This window comes from Mytilus edulis, chromosome 1 (genome assembly GCF_963676685.1).
Source record: "Mytilus edulis chromosome 1, xbMytEdul2.2, whole genome shotgun sequence".
NCBI classification, from domain to species: Eukaryota; Metazoa; Mollusca; class Bivalvia; order Mytilida; family Mytilidae; genus Mytilus; species Mytilus edulis.
This window is the reverse complement of record NC_092344.1, coordinates 50,798,129-50,816,513: the sequence shown is the minus strand read 5'-3', so window position 1 is coordinate 50,816,513 and position 18,385 is coordinate 50,798,129. Positions and strand designations below refer to the sequence as shown.

Below are 18,385 nucleotides of genomic sequence, written 5' to 3'. Positions count from 1 at the left end.
ATTCAATTCGGTCATTTTTGTTAATTTTCAAATATTCAATTTTTCTCTCTATCATTAGTTAATGTAATTATAGTAGTCGATGTTCTATCAGTGAAATCAACATTAAACAAATTTTCATCTAGCAAACAATACTATATTCTTGCTTCAGTCAAACATCAAACCAGATCTGCGCTAAACTTGTGGTAGATGGTCAAGTGGCTGATGACCTCCACAACGACGATGTGATAGTTCTCAATACCGACTGCGATGCATTCAAAACACCAGACGGTGAGTTTTATTGTGAGTGAGATATCATAAAGCGGCATTTTGCCATTAAGGGTATGTTGGATTGGAGCAGACACTTTGCCTTGCAACATGCCACATACAGACCCCGCAAGCAGATTTTGTAACGATTTGTTAACGTGCAAGGAGCATTACACACCACCCTGCACAAGTAATCAGATTCAAACTTACCATTCATACAGCACGCACGGCCAAACGGACACCTTTCTTTAAAAATCGGTTAAAATACCGGGTTAAAGAAGTCCAGGCGGATGACCATATATGTGACCAGCTATGAGACTTTCAGGCTTTATCAGTGTAAAAATTACCCTTGGGGTCGACATATTTTTGCATTTCACGCTCCCTTCGATATGATACTTGCGTAAGCATCTCAATGCAATTCAGAGGAATGTGCAAGATTAAACAACAAACAAACAGTAATACAATATGCACTGTTGTCCTCCGTTTAAGCTGTACATCCGACTGTGCGAGACCCTCAGGGGTAGTCAAGGTCGTTAAGCACCTCCAAGTAGTTGTAAGCTTTACTCATGTCAGAAAAATATCAGAATTAAATGTGGTTTTCGCAAAACGGTTCACGTTCCTTATGTAGCGATTAGCCTTAATGATATTTTTTCCATTTAATATAGAAGTCGTTACAAAGTGCAGTGAAGCGGTAGCAGCCGTGCCGCCACTGTTTTTCCTGGAGTCCAGTTGCCCTTCACATTTTGTTCAGTGTAACGAGCGTGGAATTGCATATATTATACCTTGTGCGCAAGGAACTGAATGGAGCCAGCAAAAGATGACATGCGAACATACAGTGGCTGATTTTAACACTGACGATGCGACTGATAACCTTAAAACTGACGATGTGATATTTCTCAATACCAACTGCAATGCGTTCAAATCATCAGACAGTAAGTCTTATTGTGCATGAGAAACGACAAACAAAGGCTTAATATTGACCCAATGACATAGAACTTGCTATAATAATATTTGATTTTAGTCTTTTTAAGACTCGTTTAAGGAATGTTTCAGTAAAAATCCTTAACTTTCAGAGACCGTTATAATCTTCTTATACGATGCATCTGATTCAGCATAACGAGTTAGGCCGAAAGTGGCTTTTTTCAAATAGTCAAATGGACATCCCTATAAAATAAGTTTTACTGCCGGGCGGGAGAAGTCAAAAGAAGGCCATTTACTATACTCATGTCAACCATTGGGTCGACACATTTATGCATTAGTACTGTTAACATTCGCATCTCAATTCATTGTAAAAAAAATCATTTGCAAGATATCTAACCAACAAATAGTGATTTTAAAAGATTTGTAAATAATATGCTGACCAATCAAATAGTTGTACTTAAATCAGAAAAAAACTTTTATAATTATATGCGTGTTTCACATAAAATTCAATGTTTTTTGTATGGATAATACCGGTTAAATTGAAAACTGAATTTTAATATTTTTTTTCTATTTAATATAGAAGTCGTTACAAAGTGTAGTGAAGCAGTAGCAGCCGTCCCGCCATTGTTTTACCTAGAATCCAGCTGCCCCTCACATTTCGTTCAGTGTACTGCGCATGGAATTGCATATATCATGCCCTGTTCCTCAGGAACTGAGTGGTGCCAGCAAAAGCTGACATGTGTACATACAGGATCTTGCAAGTCTTGATTTAATTATTCTGTCAGGTACGTATTTTTTTGCCGTAATTTTTATGCCCCATTTATGGGAATTATGTTTTCTGGTCTGTGCGTCGTCCGTTCGTTAATCCGTTCGTCCGTCTGTCCTGCTTCATGTTAAAGTTTTTAGTCGAGGTCAGGTTAAAGTTTTTAGTCGAGGTGGTTTTTGACGAAGATGAAGTCCAATCAACTTGAAACTTAGTACACATGTTCCCTGTGATATAATCATTCTAATTGTAATGCCAAATTAGATAGTTCCCCCATTTTCACGGTCCATTAAACATAGAAAATGATAGTGCGGATTTGGCATCCGTGTACTGGGGACCCATCCTTTATTTTTTGAGATATTGTTCTTAACTATAAAAGTAAAGAACCTGAATTAATCGAGCACATACTCGCTAAAAAGACTGGTATGCAATAGCAAAACGTTTAAGCATAACTTCGGTTTATATCGATCTGTCTTGGCAAACCTATATATTTGGTATACGTTTAGAGATATTTTCTATTCATGCATCTGTCGTTTAATATTTATTAAAAGAAGGATGCCAAACATGCAAAATATTCCCATAAATTCAAATATACAATCAAATACAACCAGGTAAAGGTATTCCATCGCATCAAGACTTCTTCCCTTATTGTATAAAAAAATAATGATTTACTTCGCGTGCATACTAAGATATCGAAGGCGCAAGTTTTTTTTCGGGAAACACTAAGCAAAGCGTAGAATTAAATTGTTGTCATACGTTTCATTGAATGTATGAGAGACCAACTAGTACATTACACACATTGTATGCACTAGAATTAATATATTCATAACAAGACTACAATCAAGTTAAAAGATCTTACGTCAGAAGTGATAAGAAGTGTCTGTTGCAGTTGAGCATGAGGATATCAAACTTATAACAAAGCATGCTATATGTGCTTTCCGAAACATTAATACCCATAAGTGTTGCTCATATGAAAAGAGTAAGAAAGCCAATTTATCATACCGAAAGCGAAAAATTCTAAAATAAAATCTTTATACAAAAAAGTGCATAATGTATTAAATGTGTGTATCATGCTTTCTCAAAATCCCACCAGTGCTTAATTTAGTTCATAGATGGTGATTTTGTTGCGAATTTACTTATTTTACTTCAAAATATTGTAAACGGTAAGAACAAAACCAACATATCTGTTTTGGTCGTCTCCAAAAGCCGTATATTTGGCACATGATGTCCTTGTTGTTTATCTTCAAATACACTTTTCTAACTAGCACTACAAACCAGTCAAAGTCTGAAATGGCTTATATCTGTACTCGACTCTACTGATTTTTACTTGACCAGTCAGATTTGGTCTGAAATTACTCGACTGTAGTCTATACCATACTTAACAGACTGAATTTGTACTCGACCAGTACTTCACCATTTAATACGCGTCTGAACCATCTCCACCTAGTCTGAACCATGCTCGATCTAGACTGAACCATACTCGACCTAGTATTAACCATACTCGACCTAGTCTTAACCATACTCGACCTAGTCTTAACCATACTCGACCTAGTCTTAACCATACTCGACCGAGTTTGAAATAACTTAAACCTATATTTTGTCTCTATCTAGTGTATTTCATCACTAACTCGCCAATATTTCTCCGTATGCAAGACCTTAACTACGAGACCTTCCGTTATACTGACTTCGACCACCGCACAGTGCAAGTGCGATTGGAAAATCGTGATAACAGAATGTAAACACAATTAAGTGCTTTTAAAGGTAAATAGTAATAACAGATGCTTAAAGAAAATAAATATTACAACAACTAATTGACAACTTTCAAGGAACAGTTTAATAAACAAATGGGAACGCATGGGAACTATAAAAACAAATGCCATGGCTCTTTCAATTCACTTATCTGTGCGCTTTCTACGTGCTCTAAATTTATTGTTATCAAGAAGCGGAAAACTTCGATAACAAACTCGAAACGAATTTACGATCAACAACCGCTGAGCGATATATAATGTTTCGATAATTAGTGATAGATGTGTAATAAATTTAAAAAAAAACGTGCATGCAAGACATAGTTTAGTATATAAGAATGCATTGGTTAATTAATTTCGATAACATTAAAATTTCAAGAAGTTCGTTTTTATATGACTTTAAGTTTGAGTACATATTTAGAGCTCGTTCGTGTGTTTTTGGAAGTGTTGTTTGCCATTATTGAACATACTTGATTTTTCGGCAAAAATTTCTTAAGGTTATATAGTTTTATCATTTATCATATAAACAAAATTAAAGATTCTATAATAGCTCTTGTTAAATTGTTAAACTGATCTCGTGTTGACCGTTACTATATGTGATTATATGTGACATAAATATTTTTTAATAGATATTTCGGCAAGAGCTTCAGTCCTATTACGAGTAAATTCACCGATGCTGTGTTGGTCTTATTGTCTATAATCAAATGATGATCCTGGTATTAATTCTTATTCCTGTGTTGGAATTAACCGGTACAAAATTACAGAAAGTATGCCGATAGGGTATCCCATAACATTACCAGGAAGAATATTTGGAAGACTCGAATTAGTTTTCATTTTGATTTTGAGCTAGAAGGACGAACAGGCATGTATGTATCGTAAACCAGCCGTGCAAATTCTACTAAGTAAAGCAAAATTACTTGATTTAGAAAATACACAAAAATCTTTCAGGAGTTCAATCTTTTACAGCATCCACATAATTAACACTTTTTTTTATATTTTTCAGATACTTGGAGGACTTTACCAGTACGTCCAAATTCTACCTAATTTCCAATTCATTTGGTCATATCATTGAGACAGAATAAAGGATCATTGTGTGCAGTTTTTTTTTTATTGTTTCCTACCGTAACAATTTTGTGTTTTTCAACTGGTCTCATTTCTTCTTAATTTTCATTTTTTTATTTAATCTTTTATCAATAATCAACATTTATTCTTTGATTTTTTTCTTATTGTTACTTTTTTGTATAATTTCAATATAGCAAATTCGTTGTATTTATCTTGCATAGTATAATAAATATATTTTCTTGTTGAATGTTTATAATATTCTTTAAATACTTGTTAAGACTTTAGACATTATCGTGTTGACGTTATAATGTAGGAAAGGGAATCCAGCGAGGAAGGCACCGACAAACGCTCACAAACATGTTGAACCCTATCAAAATTCGTAATATGTTAATCTCAAACCAACAGCCAGTAATTGAATGGCAGCTGTTTGTTTCAGTCGGTTAAATTTGTATGACATTGAATCAAGGTATAACTAGTACCTCCTTTATAATTATTTTAACAACAGCATTTTCTTCCGTTTTTTTTTGGATATAGAAGGACTCAGTTATTTAGCCCTGTAATCCAAAGCAACTAAGATAAACCAACTGCCATTTGTTTCCGGAAGTTCGTTTTTGTTTTTTGTCAAAACACACTTATCGCAACCAGCGATGAATGCTCTAGAGTTGTATTTTAAACCGGCCAATATTAAGACTTGCGTATTTTCTGTAGAGTATTATGCATACTTAAAAAGTAAAAACACAAAAATACTGAACTCCGAGGAAAATTCAAAAAGGAAAGTCCAAAATCAAAAGGCAAAATCAAAAGTCCAAACACATCAAACAAATGGATAACAACTGTCATATTCCTGACTTGGTACAGGCGTGATCGCCATAATTTGCATCATGAAAGTAGTGTAAAACCTGCTTGCGTTTATACATTGGAATTGCCGCTTGTTTCGTTTGTTGTCGTCAAAGTGTGTAAATACCATATAATCTTGGATTCCAAAGTATTAAACTGATTCCATTATAACCTAATAAAGAACCCTTTACAGGATATCATCTTATTGTGACATTTAACCCTCTTTCAGCCACCGCTTAATTCGTTATGGTCTGAGTCATTATATTTATTTCTATTGAGGTAAAGTTTTTTTTATCATTGTCATGCTTCTGACTGGTTACGATTTTTCATAGCTTTCTGCGCTCTTAGAACACTCACTGATCATTTTTAATTTCCTGTCTGATGTATACCCACATAAAAAGCATGCAAAACAAAGAAACTCAAGCTGGGGTGATCTGGTTAGGTTGATCCAGCTCAGATCACCCCCGTTAAAACAAAGGAGCTGAAATGTTAATCGAACTTAAAATTGTGATTACAATAATGCATCAATACCTTTGTGGAATATTATTAAATAAAATTTGGACAAACAAGAGACAATCAATGTAGGCACTGGCTACGGTTACAGGGAAATGTAACAATTATATAAAAAAAAAAAAGTTACATTGGAGACTAATTGCCGGAATACAGGGTTGGGGAGCTGTAATATGTATCAAAAATAAAACTTGAAAACTGTTTTTTGAATTATACAATATCATGAATATTGCATACAATTTTTATTTATAATGACAGTTTCTACAAATCCTGCAGTTTGTTGATTTTTTGGTGAAATTACTCTACGTATCCACCACAAACGAGTGATGCATCAATGTGCATGTCTGTATTGCATACTGTACAATCTTATTCTGCACTAACCATGTTTACATAAAAGAAACTTTTAATGTCTGTCATGCTTCAGGTAAAAAAAAATATGTTGTTTTATTCTTGCGATGTTTATATTCTCGTCCAATCTTTTTGATTGAAGCATGCAAAGTTGTGTCATGTTGTCTTTTAATATGATTTTATTGACGTCAATTATTGATTTATATGTTCACCTCCACTGAAAAGCTAACTCAAAGACACAGATTAGAAACTTTAAAATACAATTGATGTTAACATTTGCCGACGGGTTAAAACTGGTAGTGTTTTCATTTTTGCAGATCCAAGATATTTTGTGATCGTTATTTCGTTCTTGTACTGACGAATGATAAATCTAAGCGTACATTGCAGTGGCTTAATGTTACAATAACGCAATGTAACTGTAGACAAAAATATTATTGTTAAATTCGTAATTAATCGGTTCGTTACCCAACACTGTATTCCGGCAATTAGTCTCCAATGTAACAATATTTTTTTTTATTGTTGTTACATTTCCCTGTAACCGTAGCCAGTGCCTACAATTTAATGTACTACATATCTCTGGACAGATACATCTAGCATATTGTAGGGGTAAACATGAGACTTGTTATGTTATGGCAAATTTAACAATATTTATTGTACAAAAGTTTACAAGAAGTATTACACAAATATTACTGACAACTTACATTGTAACTGTTAAAATATGAGTCCAATCTTTTATCTTTATCTGTATCCGGAAATCTTCTCGGAATCCAATCTGAATATTTCGTCCACTACTGAGGTCACACTCTAGTATGATGTTGTTTGTTGTAGAATAAAAGTGTCAATCCAAATGCTGTGAATACTAATGTCTATCGATGTTTAAGTCTGAAAGTTTAACTTTAGTGTCTGTGTATATATATATAGTTGTCACGGAAATTTCTAGAACACTGTGGAAAAGGAATGACCTATTAGTAAACTACAACGAAAGTTTTTGGAAAAATGTAGAAGTTTAAATAACGCATCTTTTATTAGAATCATTCTAGAATCGTTATGTAAGTCAAATGGAAAGTTCCAATCATTCCATCAGTATCTGTGATTGTTCCAGTGATTTCTACATGAAGATTATTTTGAACAACTATCAGGTCACTCAACACAAATTAGGCCAACATAAATAAATATAATAATTACAATAGCATAACAGTTAGTACAACCTAAAAACAAAGCGTCATTTAATAGTAATTAAAGAGAAAATCACATCCAGCAAGGAACTAATCAAATTTCCTGCCTAAGAAAGATTAGCCTGGCTTAATAATGTCAACAAACCAGAGGCTCGACGCAAAACAATATTACTTTTGTTAGGGAAGTGAACCATTAAAATTGTCCTTAAATTGTATTATATTTTGTTTGTGTTAATCTAAAACAATGCATTTTAAACAATACTACCAAACGCTCCGTTAGTTGTAAATGAAAATATTTTAAATATATATATAGTTTCTTACTTACTTGGCATGTGTTCATATAGAATGGCCATTGAATGCAATAAATGTTTTGTTCGAATTCTAGTTTTTCTTACAACAGGTGAGTTATTTTCATTACTGGTCAAACTTTCAATGTCTGTATATAAAAGATTCTTGAAATGAACCAATTCAACTTTCATTATTGAAACGATATTTGTTTTATTATAATTTGAGATAAAATTATTGTGTAAGTGAATCCTGATTGCAAAAGTAAACACTAAAAGAAAGATGTTCACAAATGCTTTCTTGTTTTCTTGTTTTCTTGCTTGATTGATTGGTGTTTAACGACACCACTTTCGACATTGTCTGCTATTTCGTGGCGGTCAGCTTTTGTGGAGAGAGAGTTTACATGAAATGAATTAATAGAGCCTAATTATTATGAAAGTTAAACAAACAACTGTGCATCATTCCATCATTCAATTATCAATAACTAGCTTAAAAAGAGAGAAAAGGGGGAAAAATCAATAGAATGTCTAAAACATCCTTCCAGAGAAAAGTGGAAAAGTCTGTAAAGAGACCATATATATATTTCTGAATGAATTTGAAACAATAAACACATTAATATTTAAGAAATATGTGAGTGATATAATATACAATGTAAAAGAACGTAATGTGCGATTATATATATAGATTATAACATGGCACTGTTCATATCAAACCCCTTATCAGCCCTAGGTGATGATATCAGCCCGATGGCGATAATTTTATTTCTTTTCTCTGCTAGTTATTAATAACTAAATAATGGGATTTTGCACACCTGTTTGTTTAACTTTCATAATAATTATTAGGCTTTATCATATACTTCAGCAGTAGACATACAGACTAAAACTATTTTGAAAATTTTGAAAAAATGCAATTGTTGTAAAATAAGTTTTATCATCGGGTACACTTATACCATTATTTTCTATAAGTATATAATATTCTAAAATATAAATATTTCATCGGAATTGGACAACTTTCAAAAAATATTCTCCGCATAATTCTAGATGCCCGGTTAGTAAAGAAATTGCCGTTTTATTTGGTCGTGCCTGATCATGATGTTACATGATATTGAATATTAACCTCTTTCACCAGCCCTATTTTTTTTATTTTTAATGTCCTGTAAATATTACAATGCTATCCTTCTCGAAGGAAACAATCTTGTACGCTGTTACACATAAAATGATAGCAATTTTGTTTTTAATGTATTTAGTTGACGTCAACAGCAAGAATATCAAAATAGTCCCCCAAGACGTGCTTATAACGAAGCTGAGTTCCAATAAGAACGTCATCCTTTTTTGTAGTAACAATACGTTTCTTAGAGTAGACATCTTTAGATTCAAAGATAATCAAATACGTTTAGAAAGGAAGTTTTCATTTAATACTTATTAATGAGAACCAAGATTTTTTTTCGATCCCCCTTTGTTTGGTTTTCAACAGTTTACTCAGATATGTTTATATGTTTATGATTCAAGTTTTTATAATAGTTTAATAATTTCTGCCAAAACAATTGTATTGAGAATGGAAATGGTGAATGTTTCAAAGAGACAACAACACAACCAAAGAGTCAAAAACAACAGATGTTGCGGACTTCGAAACGTGCAAAAATACAGTGGACCAAAACATATTTTGTGAGATATCGATCTCCCCCTAATAGACCTTTTCAACATCTCTCGACACCGACTAATGACACCTACAGTTTACAGGTAAAATGGATGGGTCGTCTCAAAGACAAAAACCATCATGATTATCAATACGTAATATATTTGAAGGATTGTCGGTTATATACTGTCTTGACTATATAGCTTCAGAATATATATCAACCAAATAAATAAATAAATATATGTCTCTGTCATAAAAATTATATTCTTATTTTGTATGTATTTACACGACATTTTATGTTGAATTGATTAAAACAAATACAGCAACCATTCTGCATCCTGATCCGCTTTCTCTTCAATTTGATGATTAAGCGAGTATTTTATCAAATATTTGCCGCATGTAAATAACGATTCATTTGTTGGTGTAAAAGCTTTTATGAAATTTTCCATTTATGAAAAATACTTACTGGACTGTCCGTACGTCCGTAACGCACTTGTGAACACGACCAAATTGGTATTTTTCTACCGATCTTCGTCTTAGTTGATGTACATATTCAATTTCTAGAGGGATAATCACATATTGATTTTGAAGGAAAATATCACGACACATCTATTTTTTTTTTTTTTTTTATCAATGGCGGACTTCTCTACTGTTGATGTTTTTCAAGATGAATTTTGAAAAAAATATATAGTTGACCTCTCGTTTTAATGTTACAACATCAAAAAAATGATCTAAGCAGTGCATTTTTTTACATACCTGCGTATGGAATTTATATTTCAAGTTGTTAGTTATTACTATAGTGATTGTTGACATTGCAAAATCAAAATGGACATTGCTAATCAGTGGTTTGGAGACCAACGGCTGATGTCCCGAAAATAACATACCTTGTCCCTTCGTCATTGTGTCCTTGAAAATGACCTTTGGGTTTCTTACAAGAAGTTGATTAAATTTCGTTGATTTTATTTATACACTGTCATTGCTGTGTTTTGTTTTGTTTTCACCGGGTCAGAATTTGTTTCTCTAAATCCAATGTCCGGAACAAAGTTTTGTACCATTTTCAATTTTTTTCGTACTTTAGATTTTTTTTTATCTTATCTATGAACATACATACGGGAGGTTTTGGATCAAAATAGGGAGAAATGATCCGCTGCATTTCCAGTTCTCCTTAGAGACAACGTTTATCCAAATCGTCATTCTTTAGTTACACCATTTACAACACCTCAAATTAATCGTAAAGCATAATATTTGAGAGAAAGAGCAGAAAATTTAATCGCGTGATTGGTGAATACAGAATTCAAGTGGAACACCAAATTGGTGAATTGAAAATATACATTATGGAGGCACCCAAAGCCAAAACTAACAGACATTGTGGAAACACGTGCCGCTCTTGTCAACAGACATATTTATGATAAAACATTGATTAATTAAATATCAACTTCATTTCCCAAATTCCACCAGGACAGCTAGAAGCTCAACGTCTAAAAAGATGAAATGTGACTTAAAGTCCATAATTTTCTTTATAATAAATTTAAAAAATCCATGTTATTTGGACTCTGTACGAAAGCTGTATCATTGTCAATGAAAGCAATAAAATCAATAATGATTTCAATTTTTTTAAGTTTTGAGACGACCCCTCACATTTTACCTGTCGTAGTCGTTCTCAACTGTAGGTGCCGAGAGTTGTTGAAAAGGTCTAATAATACCTCTATTCAATGTAGAATAAACAAACACACAGCAATACGCACAGTAAAACTCATAGAGTCCGTTGTAAGAATAGGTAACATGGATTGATTACCATGGATTTCTTGAATAAACTTCCTGGTTATCTGTGACTCAGTCAGTTTAAACCATAGCTTTAGCACTGTGATAATAACAAACGAAAACAAACGATATAATTTTATGCTGTAGTTAGGTTTATGTTGGGATGTAAATACGAATTTATATATGAACCAAAAACACAAACTTAAACAACCAAAACAGTACCATCAAATGACTTAAGTTTTATAGTATTATGAGGTGTGCTTGAAAGGGATGAGCTAAAGTAGCAAAGTGAATTGAACAATTTCAGACAGTCAAACTCATTTTTCTTTTGATCTGGTGTTACATTGCTTGGGTGGAGACGCTATAATTTATATGCGTTTTTATAATTAATAATTCACCGACACAATAGATACCTCTTTAAAAACAATCACATGTAGTATCACAAATGCTATTTCAACTGATCGGGCGGAGCATAAGGACAGTCTAATTGTAGATGTGTGTCATAAGGATGATGGCCGTTATAATTATAACTGATTTCTAATCACCTATCAGTGTCATTAACGGATATACTAATGAATTGAGTGTATAAAATGGGGCGAATAACTGAACACTTCATGGTTGAGTTTATCCCGTAATACGTGTCTATAGATGGACTGGTCTTAAATAAGCAAACCGGTTAAACCCGCCCAGTCAAGTGAAATAAATCAAGTAATATCATAATATTATATGTTAATAATGTTAATAAATCCATTTTTCAAAACAGTATTTTCACAGATACACGTTGTTCTTGGTGATAATAGTAATAAGGATGATGATGATGGGAGGTAAGAAGAATTAAACTACATATTAACATTCACAGGCCATCTATCAATTGAAAGGTCGACTATCACTGTACTTATAATATACATTGATTGTCGATCTTTAAATTAAAAGAAACAAGTGCCTGTGATTCAGATATCTATAATATATTCATTACTGTTACCATTATAGGTTGCATTTCTGTAAATGAAGACAATGCAATTTCACCTTTGCGGCTAAAATAGCAACACTTTTAATTTTGTGAAAAATCATATCCTAGAATGAAAAGTTGATATGCACTACTATTCTATCCAAAGGTCAAAGCACAGGGCTGTGCGGCATATTTTAAACTTATATCAAAATTATGTACTACCCCCACCTTTACTGTTTGCCTACTTCAGAATTCATTTTTCGCCTCAATATTATTTTTTTTTATACTGGTAAAAGTCCCAAGTTATGTCTCTATGAGATAAAACATAGAGATCATATCTGGGAACCAGTATATCAAAATCAAATTATCTATGAATACTATATATATATCCCAAAAAAGAGGCGTGGTTTGATAAACAGCTGTATTTACAAAGGGTTAACTACAACGGTCATCATATATTTAATGAATACCGTAACAGTTTGTTGTGTTATGCGAATGCTTTTGTTTAAAGTTTTCATAAATACGTTGTTTAAATTCAAAAGCAAGCATCCCATATTTTCCAATATCATTTATGCGTTATGTTGTATTGTGTCTATCTGGCAATACAATTTGTGTTTAAATTACAACGATGATTTTTATAATAGGGCTCTCTTTTTCTTAGGGAAGAGGTTATTTTTTGTTTTTCCGAATGTGATATTTTTAACTGTATTATGACAAAAAATTAACATTGAGTAGCAATGTTTTCCTTTCAGAGTCAGTGTTGGTGCCATTGTTGCTGCCGGTGTGGTTGGATTTATCATAGTTCTCGTAGTGGTGTTACTTTGTTTCCATGAATGTTGTACAAAACCAAAGAGAACTGTAAAACCACAACGAATATCGGTCGTAGGTTTAACTCGTCACACAGTACCTCCAAGTCGTGTCATTCCGAGTATGTTCCTATCATGAAGAGCTTCTTATCATGAACAGAATAGCAGATACAAACAATTTAAAAATACAATGATAATGCAAACACATAAATGTGACACCCATTTCCAAATACAAATACATTAGCATTAATAACCGAAAGTTATGAAAGGATTAACGATAACCTTAAAATAATTCCTATTCTAGCAATAACAACAGTAAAAAAAACGTTGAATAGTGAATATATATTTTTGAATTTCGAACAATGAAAAATGAATAATGGACGTACTTCAGCGAGCTCATATTAATGCCTCCAGACCCAAGGCATATTTACAAATATTTACAATTAAGAATTAGTGATTTTTAAAATTTTATAAAATACGAACACATTTAGGGAAAACAGATGAAAAATATACTATTTGATATCTTGTGTGACAATAAAAGAAAACTCGGCTTCCAATATAAGAGCGCGCTAAATATAGTAAAGGACAATAACCCTCGTCTGCTGCAGTAACTGTTTGTAAGTGTACATGTATTTGAATTGTTGATATGACGGTTTGACCTCTGAGTCAATGATCTGTTTCCTCGAAATGAAATACTTTATTGTTTAAATCAACTTATATCTCTATATCTTTTACATTGGGAATTAAAAGTACGAGTAGCAGTGACTGTCGTGTCTAAGAAAATTAATTGGATCACTTGCAAAACAGTCAGAACAATAAAATATTATTTATTTTTAGCCAGTTGTTGATTTTACGTATGTACCAGTTGTCATATCTTTATATTCTAAATGTTAATGGTCATTAATAACCATGAATTTACACAAACACATGAAACAGGCTTCTCTATCAAAATATGACATCAGTGAAATATCTTGAAATTAATCATAAATAACATTATGTAATTCTTCTTTATTGTAGCAGCTCCATCAATGCATTCTTCGAGAATGTGTCCAGTCGATCCTCCACCATATATACCGTATGATGATGACCCATATGACACCAAACAAAATCAGTCATCGAATCTGTTCAGCAGACAGTTGGTTTCTTCCAGTTCACATACAACAAGACCTGCTAGGTATGAAAGACATCCTCCTCCTGTAATGCCTTGTACACCTTTGCCTAATAGTGAAAGATACAAGAGGACATCCGATCCACCACCGTACTCCGGCTGAAAATTAAACTAGCAAATGTAATACTATCATCATTCGAATAATAAAATTTAATATGTGTATTTTTTTTTAAACGTTTTATGTAAAAATAGATTTACCGCATTCCGCATACAACAATCTATTAAAGCACGTATTTTAGATGTTAACTGAAATGGGTTTTTACATTTTACAGAAAATAACTGTTTCAAAAAATGTCAAAACAAGAAAAAAATCAAAGCTTCTGTTAAATTAATTTTTCGCTTTAATTTATTTAAAGAATTTTCTCCGTTCTACTTGTGACTTCAAAGATAAGTGTACTTCAAAATAATGATTTCCGATCGTCAACCTATTTGCAAAGTGCTTGTAACTAAAATAACCTAGAATGGGAGGTCTAATAATAAAACATTGTAATTAAATTAAGTGCAAATCAACCTTTTTTATGAAATATTTATAAAAATTGAAATAACAGTTGCACATTATTCTGCATGCTATATCTGAAATATATGTTGACTGCATACTCATACTCCTGTGTGAAGTTAGACAATCACATGGTTTGATCTATTTGATCAGTTAGCAGAGGGAGATCACATGCTCTCTGTGTGTTATAAAATTGAGAATGGAAATGGGGAATGTGTCAAAGAGACAACAACCCGAAAAATAAAAAACAACAGCAGAGGGTCACCAACAGGTCTTCAATGTAGCGAGAAATTCCCGCACCCGTAGGCGTCCTTCAGCTGGCCCCTAAACAAATATATACTAGTCCAGTGATAATGAACGCCATACTAATTTCGAAATTGTACACAAGAAACTAAAATTAAAATAATACAAGACTAACAAAGAATAAAGGCAACAGTAGTATACCGCTGTTCAAAACTCATAAATCCATGGACAAAAAACAAAATCGGGGTAACAAACTAAAACCGAGGGAAACGCATTAAATATAAGAGGAGAACAACGACACAACACCGAAACGCAACACACACAGAAACGGACCAAGCAATAGACAAAACACCACGAGAATAACAAATATAACATCAAAACCAAATACATGAATTTGGGATAGACAAGTACCGTGCCACGTCTTACAAATGTATCTAAAAAATAAGAGAAAACACAAACGACTCAACGTTAAAATGCAACACACACACAGAAACGAACAATATTATAACAATGGCCATCTTCCTGACTTGGTACAGGACACTTTTAAAGGGGAATAAAAGTGGTGGGTTGAACCTGGTTTTATGGCATGCCAAACCTCGCACTTTAATGGCAAAGTTAAATATAACATTGAAATGACAACATAATATTACAGGACTACAATACAAATAAAAAGGAGACCATATTAGACAAAGAAAAGCATGATTAATAGATAACAAAAAGCATCAGGTTTAAAATTCAATACGCCAAAAACGCGTCTAGTCCACACAAGACTCAATAGTGACGCCCAGATATAAAAGATCGAAAGTGAAAAAAGTACAAAGTTGTACAGCACTGAAGATCAAAAGTTGAAAAGGTTTTGCCAAATACGGCATTGTTTGTATGCCCGGGATAAGAACATCCTTATTATATAGAACAATTCATGCTATTGCAAACAGTAAATTTTATCAAATGAATATGAAAGAGATATACATAATGAAACTAAAGTATTAACTAATTACAGAAAACTAAACCCGAATACATAACGCCCAGATATAAAAGATCGAAATTGAAAAAAGTACAAAGTTGTACAGCATTGAAGATCAAAAGTTGAAAAGGTTTTGCCAAATACGGCATTGTTTTTATGCCCGGGATAAGAACACTTTTATATAAAACGATTCATGCTACTAGTATTGCAAACAGTAAATTTGAACAAATGAATGTGAAAGATATATTCATAATGAAACTGAAGTATTAACTTATTACAGAAAACTAAACCCGAATACATGATGCCAAGTTCAATACAGCATAGACACACCCGAATCAGTCCAGGCGTCAACGCAATTAAAATTAAAAAAAATGACGTCACATACGATGGCGAAAAGGCAAACGTTATGCCACATTTGAATTTATGAAATTTAGAAACAGCATGACGTCACACATGAAAAACTATAATTCAAAAGTGAGATAGAATTAGGATTGCTTAAAGATTATATTAGAACTAAATACTGATAATTTATTAAAACAAAATGCATATTGCAATACTTATTAATAGCAATTAACTGTAATATATATAAGTCCAGTTTGTTATGAATCCAACTTCAAACGTAATTAATCGTACGAAATTAAATATAATAAATAAAGGCGGTGATTAATTTTTCCATCCGTAACACCTAAATATAATAAAAAGACGTCAACACATTTGACAAAATGAGAATTACAAATATAACATTAAACATGTAAACTAAATACATGAATTTGGGATAAACAAGTACAGAAACACGTCTTATAGTAATACGAATTCACATTCAGCAAAACAGTCACAATCGGGAATAAGTCACGTTTGGTAATTAAAAGATTAGACGACATAATGACAAGCCACAATCTACCATGTGGTAAAAATGTCCTTAGCTAGTTTGGTTAAAGAGACATCATATGGGTCCACCAATTCGTGATGGTGTCCATAAAATTTACGGAGTGTCAATTTTAATCTGTCCTCCTCATAACTTTGTTGGAGCAGTTTCTGCGTAAGGAGCACACTCCTGTATATGAAGTCCGTATAGTGTGAACAAGCACGTGAATAACGTATCAATTGTGATATGTAAACACCATACGAAGGGGCAGAGGGTATGTTACTGCTAAGAAATGGGAAATTGATAATTGGGAAGTTGAAATCGTCCCGTTTATCATAGATTTTCGTGTGAAGTCGTCCATCTACGTCAATATTGAGGAAAAGATCAAGGTATGAAGCAGTCCTTCTAGTATCAGTAGTATCCTTAATTTCAAGTTCACTAGGATATATGAGATGTAAGTATTGGCTGAAGTATGGGTTGTTCAATGATAAAACATCATCAATATATCGGAAAGTAAAATTAAAGAATTTCGCAAGGTGCTTTTTCTTTTTGTCTTTTAGAAGGTTCTGAATAAATTCTGCTTCATACGAATACAAAAACAAATCAGCCAGCAGGGGTGCACAATTAGTACCCATTGGAATACCGACTGTCTGTTGAAATATAAATCCTCCAAACTCAACAAATATATTGTCGATCAAAAAGTCCAGCATTTTAATAATATCATCTTCAGTATATTTTCTGGAAGATTCAGTGTGATTCTTTACAAAATATGAATTATTGTATCCCAAAACAAGAAATTTGTATCTACGATTCCCATTTTTATAGAAAAAGCTCTGTTTTATGAGATGGTGAAGTCGATCTTTCAACTGAGCATGGGGAATAGTAGTATATAGCGTAGAAAAATCAAAAGTTTTTATGTTGCTGCAAAATTGCAAAGATTGTGATCGAAGGTTAAGCAGTAGATCTTTCGAATTTTTGAGAATCCACATCTGGTTAACACCACTGGTAGAATATATCTCCTCACAATATTTTTGCAGCCCATCTTTAACTGTAGAAAGAATAGTAGTCAATACTTTAGAAAGGTGTTTAGTCGAACATTTTGAAGACCCAGCTATGTATCGTTCTTTATATGGAGTTTTGTGTAATTTAGGTATCCAGTATAATGAGGGCAAGTTTTCTTCGTTTTCTTTGATGTTGATACCAAAAGAAAGAAGGACAGATTTATGATTTTGTAAAATTTCATCCTTGGTAAATGATGTTAAAGAATATGTAGGATTACCAGTAGTTTTATCAATTCCAAGCTCTGTAGTGAGACATTGCAAATAATGTTTTTTACATATGAAGACGATATTATTGGAGGCTTTATCTGCCGGAACAACGACATATTTGTCATGCAAAGAGGATAAAGCATCCACAACCTCCGGATTCTTGAAAGGGTTAGAAACTCTAGTACTCATATTACATCAGTTTTTGTATGCGCCTCTGAATGCATGATCAAAGGCCAGAGGCTCCTGACTTGGGACAGGCGCAAAAATGCGGCGGGGTTAAACATGTTTGTGAGATCTCAACCCTCCCCCTATACCTCTAACCAATGTAGTAAAAGAAACGC

General features: G+C 32.9%; 1 protein-coding gene and 1 long non-coding RNA gene across 2 annotated transcripts; both read left to right on the top strand.

Annotated features, from left to right (window-relative positions):
- The first annotated feature begins 916 nt into the window (after nt 1-916).
- Nucleotides 917-4,976, top strand: LOC139513558 (uncharacterized). Its single transcript, XR_011662467.1, has 3 exons — nt 917-1,175; nt 1,745-1,949; nt 4,676-4,976. It is a non-coding gene; the product is annotated as an uncharacterized lncRNA (long non-coding RNA).
- A 2,973-nt stretch (nt 4,977-7,949) lies between these two features.
- Nucleotides 7,950-14,370, top strand: LOC139513502 (uncharacterized). Its single transcript, XM_071302090.1, has 4 exons — nt 7,950-8,004; nt 12,049-12,109; nt 12,987-13,162; nt 14,058-14,370. The coding sequence occupies exons 1-4, from the start codon at nt 7,950-7,952 to the stop codon at nt 14,309-14,311; spliced, it is 546 nt and encodes a 181-aa protein (XP_071158191.1). The 3' UTR covers nt 14,312-14,370.
- The last annotated feature ends 4,015 nt before the right edge of the window (nt 14,371-18,385 follow it).

Coding starts and splice junctions, on each gene's coding strand:
- LOC139513502 (XM_071302090.1), top strand. CDS start 7,950: ATGGCCATTGAATGCAATAAATGTTTTGTTCGAATTCTAGTTTTTCTT. Junction 8,005..12,048: donor TCTAGTTTTTCTTACAACAG/GTGAGTTATTTT, acceptor TTTTCAAAACAG/TATTTTCACAGATACACGTT. Junction 13,163..14,057: donor TCCAAGTCGTGTCATTCCGA/GTATGTTCCTAT, acceptor TCTTTATTGTAG/CAGCTCCATCAATGCATTCT.